Here is a 13,441-nt window from a genome sequence, read left to right as displayed (position 1 = left end):
TCCCTGAAAGCCCTTGGCGGGTGTCTCCGCAGAGGAGAGATCGTGATGCTGTGACTTAACATTTGTAAAGACGCGGCTCAGAAATCGCTGGAAAGGATACACATTCCTGAAGCTTCTATTGTTTTGTCTCCTACTTCTGACTCTGAAAGTAATACAAGCTTATTCATTGAAAATTTAGAATGTCTTTCTCTTAGAATCATGGTTTCAAAACACGGAAATTGCTGTGAAGACAACATTCTATTGCGAGCACACAGGACTGACCTTTTCTAAACCTGGGTGACTGGCTGGTGGGGGGGGCGTGACAAGCAAAGCCTCCCACTCATCACAGGGTTCTGGACAAACAGCCGTGAACGTGCTGTGCGCCCGCCTCCCACGCCACCCCCACCCTCACCCACACCCCGACACCGGAAAGCTGCTCTTTCGTGCCCAGGCCGCATGGGGCGAGAATGCCCGTGAAGGCCAGGGCTCAGCCTGTCACTGCAGGAAATGCGCTTCGTCATCCTGCGGCGCTGTGGGTGCCTGCACCGTTAGGCACGGAGATCCCTGCCGCACCCGCCGGGCTCGGCCCTTGTGGCACGGCCGCATCTCAGCGGAGCCCCCGGCCAGACCCCGAAGCTCCAGTCCCTGTTGACAGTCACACACTTCGCTGCGTGGCTTTGCTGCTGCGTGCAGCTTCTGGTCCTCACCTCTGATGACCTTGGCCGTGGCCCGCAGCCGGCTGCCCCAGTGGCTGCCGCCCACGCCGTGGCCACTTTGTGATGGATTCCCCACATATTCCCCAGATGAGGACCGCGGCCCCAGTCCACGCTGCCCAACTCCCACCTCCCTCACCACTTGGGGCGGGAGCACAGGCGTGAGCAGGGCCGCGTGTGCTCAGGACACGCCTCATTTGGGACATGTGCCCCGGTCACTGCCTCTTGCCCAGGTGGGCATAGCCAGGTTATGACTAAGCTTTTCGACAGACATTGCAGCCCCCCGAAAGCCACTGCAGCCCGCGGGAGTGGGGTAAAGCAGAGCGGGCCTCTACGCCAGGTAACTGGCGACCCCAGCCGGCCTTCCTGCACAGTCCCAGCGTTTGGGAACAAGGGCCGGGCAGTGAATGGCACCAGGCCTTGCCCCAGGAGTGGGGACTGCTGTCCCCACGGCCACTGCCGTTGTGCCGGGGAACGGCGGGTGCAGGTGGGCGAGCGAAAAAGCCACGCTGCTCTCTCACCCCAGGGGGCCCGCCTTGTTCTCAGTCCTCCAGTCGCTGTAAGTTTGGGGTGAGAAGTCAGGACTCCAGAGGAGAGGAAGCCGCTCGTTCCTCCGTGGCAGCGTGACTACGGCTGTTTCAGTCGGGGGCTGGTCTTCCCAGCCCTGAGGTGGTCCCGCAAGGGTCTGTCTCTCTTTGAGAGACGTCCCTGTTAATCCACGTGAACTGTCTCATAAACATTTCCTCTCTTTCACCAGAGGTGATCTTTGCTTTGACAGGATTTACTCATCACATGTGGCTCCAAGAAGCAGAACCTCCTCCGAGATCCAGAGGATTCTATGCTGGGCTTGCCGCGTACGGGTCACGGCTTTATGCGTACCAGGTGATGCTCTGTGAAATCATTTTCTGTGTCCCTCATTTGAAACGCCACGTGCTCCGGGCGAGCCCAACGTGCAGTGTTCTCTGTTGTTCCCGTGAATATGTGGCAGGGGTCACGCAGGGACCAGAGTTCTGTTCTGTGTGAGTGACTCTTCAAAGGTTCTGAGCTCCATGCAAAGGAGCTGTTTAGGGCTCGCCTTTAGTCAACCAGCAATGGATTTAAACACGTTCCCCCATCTCCAGGTATTATTTTATAACAGCATTTTACGGCTGACTAATAATGCAGTAAACAATATATTCCGTAACTACTTCCACACAATTGAATTGTTTGCAATTTTGCAATATTTAAACATAAACATCCTTGTTGCTAAATCTTTCACCCATCCTTGATTTTTTTACTTAGGATAAACTCCTACAAAGATAAAAAAAGAATAGTCATTTTTTAGGTGATTCTTTTATGTGGACTGTTAAGGATTAAAACTGCTTTTCAAAAGCGAGATGCTCCTCTCTCCCCGTCTGCCCTGGATCCCGGGCTGGTGATCACGGCACACCAGAGGGGGCTGTCAGCGCATCCCACACGCCTCCCATCCTCCCCACAAAGGGGTCCTTCAGCAAGAGCGACACTAGGGGCACTTAGAGCCGAGAGAGCCAGCCGGACCCGGACGGGAACTGACGTGTGAGCCGAGATTCACGCCCGGCCTTGGGGAGCCTGGCCGGCCCGTGGGCACCCCGCCCAGGGCAGCAGCCGGAACACTCACCCAGCCGACAGCCACGGCATCTTCTCGGTCCACCAGAAGCTACGGGGTTTAGAAGGCGGTACCTCGTGGGGGTTTGTTGGGGAGGAAAAGCGGGGGTCGTGTAAGGCATGTTAACATGCTGCCCGCAGGCGGTCCCGGCTCAGATGGCGGGGCCCCCTCCGGGGCATCGAGCTCGGGTCTCAGTCGGCATCGCCTGAAAAAAACAAAACACGGAGGTGATCAGCACCCCGTGCCCCCACTCCCCGCCCGAGGACAACAGCCTGTCCTGGGAGCCTCCGCAGCTTCAGGAGTAAAATAGATGAACAGCAGGAAACAGAACCGTGGCTGTGCCGCAGCCACGTCCCCGCCAGCCTCTCCTGACCCTCGTCGCTCAGGAGGCTGTCACCTCGCCGCCTCCGTCACCTCACTGGCTCCATGGGTGGCGCGTGCAGATGGGTCCTCCCTCCCTGCACGCCCGCGGGGTCGGGCCCAGGTGCTTTGTCAGGAGCGCTGCTGGAGGACACCCTCCCGGGGGCCGGAGGTCTGAGGAAACGGGTGTCCCACCTCCACGAGGTTCTGCCGGGCAAGGCCTGGCCTGCGGGGCAGCTGCTGCGGGACCGGCCTCCGGAAGGCGGTGTCACCCCTATCACAGGCTCACCAAGCTTGGGGCACAGGGGAGCTGGTGGCCGGGCAGGGGCAGGTGGCCCACAGCCACTGTCCCCGAGGCCTCCACGGTGGCCCAGCGTGCACGTCCGTGACCACAGCTGTCGCACTCCTGGTCATTCTCGGCCTGGACCCGGCACCATCATCCAGACATGGGTGGTCCCGTTCAGACACCTCGTCAGTGTCAGGTCAACACCCGTGATCCAAGGTCCTTGCTAATCAAACTCTGGGATCAGGCACCTCCTGCCGGAAGGGGATGTCCCCGCTGTTCACAGGGCCAGTGGGGGGCTCAGCATGGCCCTCGGATTTTGGAACCCGGGTGCCCCTCCTCCACTGCTCCTCCCGCTGCACCTGCTCCTCTGCTGTGTCCTCAGCAGGCCAGTGGCATCTCCCACTCCTGAGAAGCGGCACACCCACGCCCTCATAGCCCCAGTACAAGGTCACGTGTCAGTAAACAGATGTGGGCATCACCTCCCCTCCTCCAAATGCAACTGTTTCCAGGAAGGGCTGAAAAAGAGGCCGGGGTCTCAGGCGACCCTCGCACGCCCCCCCGTCAGGCCTGTCCGTCAAGCGTGGAACTGGGATGCGTAAGAAAAACAGCTCCCCTGGGATAAGCAGCACTCATGGTGATCTCTTCTTCCAGGCCCGACTGCGGATGCCCAGGGAGCAGCTGGAGTTTCTCAGGTGAGCGAGCCTCTGACCCACGCGCCTTCCATCGCGGTTCCAAGGGCTGAAAGTCCTGAGTGTAATGGTGACACTTCTGCTTCTATAGAGAACTGGTTCTCAAAATATCCAATGGGCGGCGCTTTCAGTATCATTTCTGATTCAAACAATGGAAATGAGCCAGGGGGCCCCTGGGAGACACATCCGGCCCGGCCCTACCCTGGAGGACCACAGCCACCGAACCCTCCTGTCCGCTTGACAGTCGGGGAAGCGCAGGGAGACACAAAATTACGAACGTGGTCTCTCTGTTACTATTTGTTTGCATAGATCACACACTATTATAAACACACGAAGATGCGTGTCTTTCTTCAGTGTTTTAGTCTTTTCCAAATTGTGAGCCTGCGCGGTTTTACAAGTTGGAAAGTGGGCCTAGGCTAGCGCCCACCTTTTTTCTGCATGAAGACGTACCTATTGGTTGGCATCCCCAGTAATCCCCACACCACAGAGCAGCAAAGCCCACTCCTCTAAAGCAAGACCCTGCCCCGGGCTGCACCCTCCGCCGCCCTCACCCAAGGTGGGTCCCAGACCCTCAAGGTGCAGGTTGAAAAGGACTTTGTTCCCACCGCCAGTGCAAGGTGCTCCGATGGGAAGGGACCTCTGGCCGGGGGACACTGGCTGAGCCCCACCTGCCTGCTCTGAGCACACCCCACCCTCAAACACCCTCAGGGGTGTCCTCGCTTTGCACATGTGCGGACAGGCAGCGTCCTGACCGATGTGCCCACCTTGGGCGCCTCACTCTCGGCTGACTTCTCCTCCTCGTGGCTGCCAGAGCCCCACACCTGCCGATGCCAGAAGCCTGGCTCTTCCTCCTTTCATGCCAGGGCCCTCCATTCACAGGAAGGAAAGCCAGACTTTGGAAAACAACCTGCATGCAATTCAACTTTTAACAGAACAAATCAGTGTTCTGAAGGCGTTGCTCAGCGATACACAGGCCGGTCTGCACAATTACAGCTGGGCCGCCGAGGGAGACCCCCCTGAGGCCCAGGGCTGCGCAGACGTCCTGGACAAGGTAAGGCGGGGCCGGGCGGGCAGGGGCATGTTTCCCTCTGGCACACGCTCCACCTCTGACCGGAGCGGGGACATCGAGGCACGTGGCTGTGCCCCTATCTCTGCAGGTCCTCACTGGTGGGGCCTCCTTTCTCGAAAGCTTGTCCCTGGGCCCACGCTTTCTTCACGGCTCCATCCCAGAGAAGACTGTGTGGCTCTAGGACTTACTTCCAACCCAGATAAATAGCTAATTCTGTTTTACTCTCCGGTAAACAGACAAAAGGTCACTCAGAACTGCCGGTCTCTGAAGGCTGCGCGCGAGGACTAGGAAGGCACAGGGCTCTGCCCCCGCCCGCCCCGCCCCTGCCTTCGGCCCCATGGTGCCCCTGCTGCGCTCCCCACGACACCTGCTTTTGTAGAATCAGAGCATCCGCAACAAACCAATGTTAGTTTGAATGCAGGACTGCCTAGGACACGCCATGACGTACTTCAGTAAACCGACTTAATTTCCAAGTGCCCACAGAACGCCCCAGTCTTCATTAGCAAGCAGAGACGCCAGGGACGGGGGCCCCAGCAGGCCACACAGACAAGTGTCGTTGGACCAGCTCACTCACTGGCCACAAAAGGGTGGGCATTAGGGCTCCGTCAGGGGCCTGAGGTCAGGCTTGGCTCTGTGACCTTGGGGGAGTGAGAGGACACAGCTCAGCTACCTGTGAGGCTCTGGGTCCCCGGAGCTGTGCAGGGGACACCGGAAGCCAGTGGGCAAGGCCTGGCGTGGCGTGCTCCTGGGTGAACATTCTTCGTACTGTGCGGGTGAGGGGACTTACGGCCCAAACTCACAACGTGCATGGTCAGAAGGTCCGCAGGGGCGGGGGCTGTTAACCGAACACTCTCCTTTACATTTGTACAGGAAGTGTCAAACTTAGCAAATTACGTACTTAGGAAGCTGAGAGAGGACCAAGTCCAGATGGCGGACTACGCACTGAAGTCGGCAGGTGAGCGAAGCGGCGGCCTCGTCCTTTCTCCTTCCTGTGTCTCTTTATTAGGAAAATGTGTGTATCTGTCTGGCCCCTGGAGGAGGAGAAAAATGAACGCGTCTAGACAACAATGGAGAATAGAAAGGGTTGTGGCCGATTGCTCCGCGCTGCTGCCAATCTCCAAGCAGAAGAACAGCCTCTTCATGGGCATGTAAGAGGGGGGCCGCAGCAAAAGCGGGGGCCCCCACCACGCCGGGAGGCAGCGGTCAGCTCAACGCCACAGACATTGTAACCCTGTATATTTTATACGCTAAGATGACTGACGATGACCAGCAAAAGGACAGACAATCAGTCGGACTATAGAAGATCACAGCAACGCTACCGAAAGTTTGATACCATTGATGTTTGTGGGACAGTACGCCCACCAACATCAGAAGACACCTTCTTTGTAAGTGCTTCTGGAACCTTCCTAAGGACAAACCCTATTCTAGGCCCACAAAGCCAAAGCACCTTTAAGACAGCTGCGACCATACAGAGGATGTCTCCGAGTGGAATGGGAATAGAGACTAGAAGCCAACAGCAAACATATCTAGAAACTCTCCAATCGTTGGACATTAAACGATACCTTTCTAAATGACCCTTGGGTCAACGAGGAAGTTAAAACAGAAATTAGAAAAGATTTCAAATTAAATGAAGGTGAAAACATGAAATGTAGAAGCATATGGCACGTGGCTAGGGCAGCACTAGGTGGACTTTATAGCAACAAACATTATTAGAAAATATGAATGGAAGACTTCTGGCCAAGATGGAGGCCTGGACAGACACGCTGCATCACCCTCCACAACTAAGAAGGAACACAAATACCCCAAAACTGAAGACAACCAGAAGTTCCAGAAAATCAAGATGTATGGAAGTCCAACAAACAAAGATATAAAGAAGAAACACTCACCCAGACAGGCAGGAGGGGAGTAGCTGGGGCAGAGAGGACGCGGTGTGGTGGTGGCAGCAGTGGTGGCAGGGGCGGCAGCAGGCCAGTGGAAAGTGCAGTCACACATTTTAAAAAGTCAGGAGGGACACCTGGGGAGCACTCCCAGCACAAGACCAGACCGAACAGCTCAGGGTCCCAGCCCCGGGGAAAATCAAGCCTCATTGCTTCTGACTGTGCAGACAGGTGGGGGTTGGGACAGAGGAAGAAACTGCTGGTCTCTCAGCAGAGTCCGCTTGTTTAAAGGGCCCCCACAGTCCTAGAACGTCCGCAGACCCACCCACTCTGGGAACAACGGCCAGAACAGCAGCTAGAGAGGCGCCAGTTCCATATGGAAGTGGGAGATGTGCCTGGAATAGCGGTGAGTGCTGGGAAGGTGGCCTTGTTCCCTCTCTGATCCCTCCCCAACACACAGCGCCACAACGTGGTGAAACGAGTCGCCCTGTACTGATGAATCCCTAAGGCTCCGCTATTTACTATGTAACAGGAGTGACAGTTTACCTAACACAGAGGCGAACAAACACAGAAGCCTGTCAAGATGAGGAAACAGAGAAGTATGGTCCAAAAGAGGGAACGGATCAAGGTTCCAGTGGGAGAACTAAGTGATGAGGAAATAACCAACCTAACAGATGCAGAGTTCAAAACATGGTGATAAAGATGCTCACAAGCTTGACAGATATGCTTGAGTACAGCAAACACATAAAGGAAGAAGTGAAGGCTGTGCTAAGTGAAATGAAGGAAAATCCACAGAAAACCAATGGTGAAGGGGAGAAAATCAGGGTTCAAATCAATGATTTGGAACATAAGGAAGAAAATAAAAAGTCAGTGCAGAATGAGGAAACAAGAATTGAAAAAAAAAACGAGAGGCTTAGGAACCTCTGGGACAACTTTAAACGTGCCAACATCCAAATCATGTTCCAGAAGGAGAAGAGAAACAGCAAGGAATTGAAAGCTTATGTGAAAAAATAATGAAGGAAAACTCCCCAAATTTGGTGAAGGAAATAGACATGCGAGCCCAGAAAGCACAGAGAGTCCCAAACAAGCTAGACCCAAAGAGGACCACACCAAGACACATCATAATTAAAATGCCAAAGGTTCAAGATAAATAGAGAATCTTAGAAGCAGCAAGAGAAAAGCAGAGAGTTACCTACAAAGGGGTGCCTATAAGACTGTCAGCTGATTTCTCAAAAGAAACTTTGCAGGCAAGAAGGGACTGGCAAGAAGTATTCAATGTGATGAAAAGCAAGGACTTAAAACCAAGATTACTTGATTTAGCAAAGCTATCATTTAGAGTGGAAGGGCAGACGAAGTGCTTCCCAGACCAGGTAAAGCTATAAGAGTTCATCATCACCAAGCCATTATTATATGAAATGTTAAAGGAACTTATTTAAGAAAAAGAAGATCAAAACTATGGATACTAAAATGACAACAAACTCACAACTATCAACAACCGAATCTAAAAAATAAAAACAAAATCCAACTAAGCAAACCAAAATAGGAACAGAATCATAGGTATGGGGATCATTTGGAGGGTTATCAGCTGGGAGGGGGAAGGGGGTGAAATGGGGAAGTGGTGCAGGGATTAAGAAGCATAATCGATTGGTACAAAACAGACAGGGGGAAGTTAAGAATAGAGGGAAGGGTGAAGCCAAAGAACTTATATGCACGACCCATGGACACGAACTAAGGGGGATGGGATTGCTGGGGAAAGGGGGTACTGGGCAGAGGGGAGCAAAGGGAAAAAAAGTTATAACTACTGTAACACCATAATCAATAAAATATACTTTAAAAAGAAAAGAAAATAGGAATTGTCGCAGATCAGTGACCTAAGCTTCCACCTTATGGCTATAGAGAAGCAGAAAAGGAGAGAAGAGAGAAGCAAGCAAACTGGAAAGGAAGAGATAAAAACCTCTCTATCCATAGACAACGTGATGATTTACACAGAAAATCACCCAAAAAGTCTATCAGAACTAATCAGTGAGGTTAGTAAGTTAAATTCCATATATACAATTTTCAGGTACAAGTAATAAAACATTGGGAAAAAAAATTTTAAACAGCACAATTCACAACAGCCATAAAAAACATAAAATATAATACTTAGGTGTAAATCTAGTAAGATAGGCATAGGATCTGTGTGCCTAAAACAAACCAAAAAAAAAAAAAAAAAAAAAAAAAACCCTACTAATGAAAGGGATAAGAGGGGACAGTGTAGGGGTACAGGTACCACCTGTCCAGGCTGTGCAAGGTCTCCCGTTGTCCCCAGCCTGCCCACTGATTCCACACCGCCTGCGTGGAGTCCCAGCAGGCTTGCTCGCGGAAACCGCCCGGCGTTTCTCAGGTGTGTGTTATGGGACGGAACAGCCAAGCAGGTCTGCAAGGGACAAACAGAGTCGGAGGACTCCCGGGACCGAGCGTGAGGCTTTCTGAAAAGCGGCAAGAACACAGACAACGTGGTGCCGGTGAGATCCAAGGAACAGAGTGGAGATTCCCAAAATGCACCAGCCGCGTGCGGGCAGGGAACTGGAGTTTGACGAGGCGGAAACGGCAAGTCGTGGAGCTGGAGGAGTGAAGACATTCAGGTGCAAACAAAAGCCTGACTTGTAGCTCGCACCTCACAGAGTCGGACTCGGAGCAGGGCCGAGACCTCAGTGCCCAGCGCAGAGCCAGTCCGATCCGTCCGTGCTGATTGGCTGAGCAGCGGACGGCATCACCCAAAACTGCACGCGCCAGGCAGAATAGAGGACGCCCAGTTTAACTGAATTTCGGGCCAACAGCATATAATTTTTTTAGTATAAATACATTCCAAATATTGCCTGAGACATTGGTACTAAAAAGTTATTGTTCATCTGAAATTTAAATTTCACTCGTGGTCTCGGGCTTCTACTCGCTCAATCCTGCAACCCCAGACACACGGTCACTATTGTGAATTGTGCCGTCTCAGAAAAGCACTATTTCCCGGCTCTTCCATCAGATGTCCAGAGGAGAAGTGAGGACGTGGTTTGCATTTTCTCTATTTCTTACCTACACATACATTTTGCTTCTAAACCGAAGTAACCGGGTGACATAATAGTTGGTGAGTATGTCTTATATCTCTGACTAAAGTTAAAGCTTGTGAATCTGCAGAATTGCTGTTATGAATATAACTTGTTAGTACGTTTATGACACTATTGCTTGTACCACTTTTTGTTTCTGAGTGAGTTGGGCCGACGCGAAGTGCCATCTGTCCCCTGGGCTGTTAGACTAGGTCTGCGGGTGAGAAACACAACCCACATCACGTCGCCAGCTCTGAATCAATGGTCTCAGAATTCAGTATTTGATCATAAAAGCAGTTTCTAAAACACGGTGAAACAGCAGAGTCCACACGGCTTTCTCAAAGGGGCAAGTTTCCGTGGGGAAGAGATAAAGTCAGACTTTTTGTACCAATTCTTGTGTATGAATCTTATTTATGATTTGCCCAGTAATCACTTCCCAACAGCGTTATTAACTTCTCCATGAGGTGTTTTGAGCTCTGCAGCTTTTTATTTTAAACTTTCACCATCTCAGGGGCCTCGATCGTTGACACTGGGACCTCGCAAAGCTACAAGAGCGACCGAGCAAAGCTGTCCTGGCACGGCATCGGGCTCCTGAACTATGAGATGCCTCCTGACGTCATCCTGCAGGTGAGAGCCAGGTCAAGAGCCACCTTTTTATTTTAGGGCTTTGTTCATGGTCTTTACTCATGTAAATGCCGATGTCTAACGCGGACGCAGCTCTGAGCTCATCACAGAGGCTGAACTCGCCTCCTTGTGTATTCAGAGTCATCAAACCACAAGAACCATGGCTTAGTTTATGGTCAGCACACTGCGATGGATTAATTATTAATGTGCTGTGCTCAGATCAGTAAACTAGATTATTTCCTTCTCCAGTAAGGCCTGTATAGCCCACACCTTTACATGGGTTCGGTGGCTTCCTTTCCCTCAGTGAGTTCGGTCCCCCCGCCCCACAGTTACGGGAGGTTCATGCCCCCCCTTCCCGCCCCCTGACCGTGCCCAGTTCCGTGCTGTGCAGGCAGCACATCCCTAGAAATTCTGGTCACCGCAGGAGAAACTTCCACATACGGTTTCCAGTAGCATTCCACTCCTGCTCAGAAGGCACTAGGCACCCACAGATGGTGGAGCTCTTCCTACTGGAGCCTACACACCTGCAGTGAGTTTCCAATTTAGAAACACCTTCAGAGGCAAACCTGTGAATCTCATTCTAAAGTCTAGCCTAGATCTAAAAACAGAACATCATACTTTCCCCTAAACACCAGCACCAGGACCAGCGTCACCATCACTATCACCACCATCATCACCTCCATCACCACTGCCATCCTCACCATCAGCTCCACTATCATCACCACCATCCTCACCATCAGCACCACCATTACCACCACCCTACCATCACCATCATCACCACCATCACCTCCATCATCTCCATCATCACCACCATCACCTCCATCATCTCCATCATCACCACCATCACCTCCATCATCTCCATCATCACCACCATCACCTCCATCATCTCCATCATTACCACCATCACCACCAGCACCACCGTCCTCACCATCATCACCTCCATCCATCATAAGCACCGCGATCACTTCCACCATCATATTCTCTCCACCCCCAGAGCCACATAACAGGGCTCTAACAGCTACAAGCACAATGTGAGCTGGAAGGACAACCAACCCTACAGGTGTCTGAAGTTTTCCTGTTTGATTGGCGCCCCAAACGGGGCCTCAACGATACGGGATAAGCAAGACCTGTGGTCAATGGTGATCTGCTGCCTGGCATTGTGGGGGTGGGGGAGGTTTCTAGAACCATGTAAGAGAGAAACTCTGTTGTCTTTGTAGCCGGATGTGCACCCTGGCAAGTGCTGGGCCTTCCCAGGTTCACAGGGCCACGTCCTGATCAAGCTTTCCAGCGAGATTGTCCCGGCCGCTGTCACCATAGAACACATCTCAGAGAGGGTGTCCCCCTCGGGCAGCACCTCCAGCGCCCCCAAGGAGTTCTCCCTCCACGTGAGCCGCTGCCTAACCTCCACTCGGCGCGGGCTACGGGCAGAGGGGGTTGGCCAGGAAGAGGAGCTGGGGTCTCCTCTGTGAGGAGGCCACTTATTTCCTGGGCTCTGCTTTGTCATCTGCAAAGTGAGAGGGTGCTGGCAACGAGCACAGCACTGCGCCCTGGTGGGGCTCCAAGATGCCTGGGGAATTGTTGCTTCTTGAACACACAACTGCGTCCATTTGCTCTCCTGGAGAATCCGTTCCTGACAGCCTCCCGTCCGCTACTCTCCTTACAGGGCGTCGGGGCGCGGTGCGGGGGAGAAGAGCTTTTCCTGGGCCGGTTTGTGTACAACAGGACGGGAGCCTCCGTGCAAACATTTGAGCTCCAGGTACGAGAGCCCTGCCGAGAACGCGCGTGGCTCCGGCCCCCGGAGGGGTGTGCTGGGCTGCAGGGTGCACAGTGGTGACAGCTGTGACCAAAGTGAGGAAGGCCAGGCCAGCGGAACCTCCGTTCTTAGCTCTGAGTGCGTGCGTGCATTTTAATGCAAAAGACTGGGACTGACAAAGTGGCTCCTGAGCCTCGTTCTTCCTCCTTCGCTCTCACTTTAACATACACATGCGTGCATTCAGCCCCTCGGTCCTCGCCTCACCCGTTGGAGTCCCTGCTGCTGTTTGGTTAGGTAGCCACTGTGCCACCTTCCTCTCGGGCAATGGCGCCTGTGACATGGTGAGTGGCGCAGAGGAGCTCGGGGGAGGAGAGAAGAAGTATCTAACTCCAGAAGAAGCAGTAGGAAGAACCACAAGGGGCTCATGCGGAGCCCTCTGGAGGGGCGCCGAGGTGTGCGAAATGCGCTGGTGTCCTTTCTCCTCGGCCGCAGGAGGCACTCAGTGGCGGGAGGCCTCTCACACCGGTGCGAGCCGGGGTCAGGACACAGCTGGGCCGCCGGGGAGGCGACGCTGCTGGAAACAGACGTCCCGGTGCACTTGAATGTTTCACTGGACGTCTGTGTCTCTGCCTCCTGCCCTGCTACGGCCACCAGGCGGCACTGCGGGGCATGGGTGGCCGTGGGAGCGCGTGGGTGTCCGGGCTGCCATGCCACCCTCCATGCCCTGCCTTCGTTTTCTCAGGAACTCTGTCCTTACAGGGGCTCCCTCCTCACTCACTAGAGAGGGTCTGATTGTACCTAAGAAGGCAGGGACACGCTACTGTCCCCTACAGCAGCATTCCTTAGGATTCCTGGACACGGGTTTCTTGAGAAGGCATTAATCTCATCTTTTCTTTATTTCCAGCATGAAGTTTCTGAACCCTTATTATGTGTGAAACTTAAAATCCTCAGCAACTGGGGACACCCGAAGTACACGTGTTTATACAGATTCAGGGTCCACGGCAGCCCCGGGGACCGCAGCTAGAGAACCCGGTGCCGCCGGCCGTGACCGCGGGTCCGGGATGCTCACGTCCGCACCCCTGAGATGTGCTGCTCTGGCAGGAGCTGGGTATTGTGCTCACGCTGGCCTGGAAGGAGTGACTGCATTTTACTAATAAAAAAAACTACGAAAGTGATTTCAGTCTCCTTGTGGTACTTCAGCATTTGAGGATGAATCATGTTGCTGGTGCCCTGACAAAGGAATTTGGGTCTAAAAGGTGTATTGTTCGATAGTCTTTCTCATGCCAGCATTTTGGCCGTCATTTGTTCATTCAGACCAGCTGTGACGTCCACTGTTACCGCTGGTATTGAACACTGATCAGGAGGCACTGGTCAATGTCATTAGATAAGC

At 53.4% G+C, this 13,441-nt stretch overlaps 1 protein-coding gene across 1 annotated transcript; it reads left to right on the top strand.

Moving 5' to 3' along the window:
- Positions 1–3,264: 3,264 nt before the first annotated feature.
- Positions 3,265–13,226, top strand: SUN3 (Sad1 and UNC84 domain containing 3). Its single transcript, XM_090287765.1, has 8 exons — positions 3,265–3,409; positions 3,528–3,654; positions 4,531–4,702; positions 5,591–5,675; positions 10,186–10,301; positions 11,516–11,683; positions 11,962–12,054; positions 12,956–13,226. The coding sequence occupies exons 1-8, from the start codon at positions 3,265–3,267 to the stop codon at positions 13,073–13,075; spliced, it is 1,026 nt and encodes a 341-aa protein (XP_090143891.1). The 3' UTR covers positions 13,076–13,226.
- The last annotated feature ends 215 nt before the right edge of the window (positions 13,227–13,441 follow it).

This window comes from Furipterus horrens, unplaced genomic scaffold (assembly GCF_987537825.1).
Source record: "Furipterus horrens unplaced genomic scaffold, mFurHor1.1.pri manual_scaffold_9, whole genome shotgun sequence".
In the NCBI taxonomy this organism is placed as follows: domain Eukaryota; kingdom Metazoa; phylum Chordata; class Mammalia; order Chiroptera; family Furipteridae; genus Furipterus; species Furipterus horrens.
This window is presented reverse-complemented; position numbering and strand designations above follow the sequence as displayed.

Excerpts from the sequence above, each read along its gene's own strand:
- SUN3 (XM_090287765.1), top strand. The coding sequence starts at position 3,265 with ATGGCCCTCGGATTTTGGAACCCGGGTGCCCCTCCTCCACTGCTCCTC. Across the intron at positions 3,655-4,530 it reads GAGCAGCTGGAGTTTCTCAG|GAAGGAAAGCCAGACTTTGG; the intron begins GTGAGCGAGCCT and ends CTCCATTCACAG. Across the intron at positions 12,055-12,955 it reads TGCAAACATTTGAGCTCCAG|CATGAAGTTTCTGAACCCTT; the intron begins GTACGAGAGCCC and ends CTTTATTTCCAG.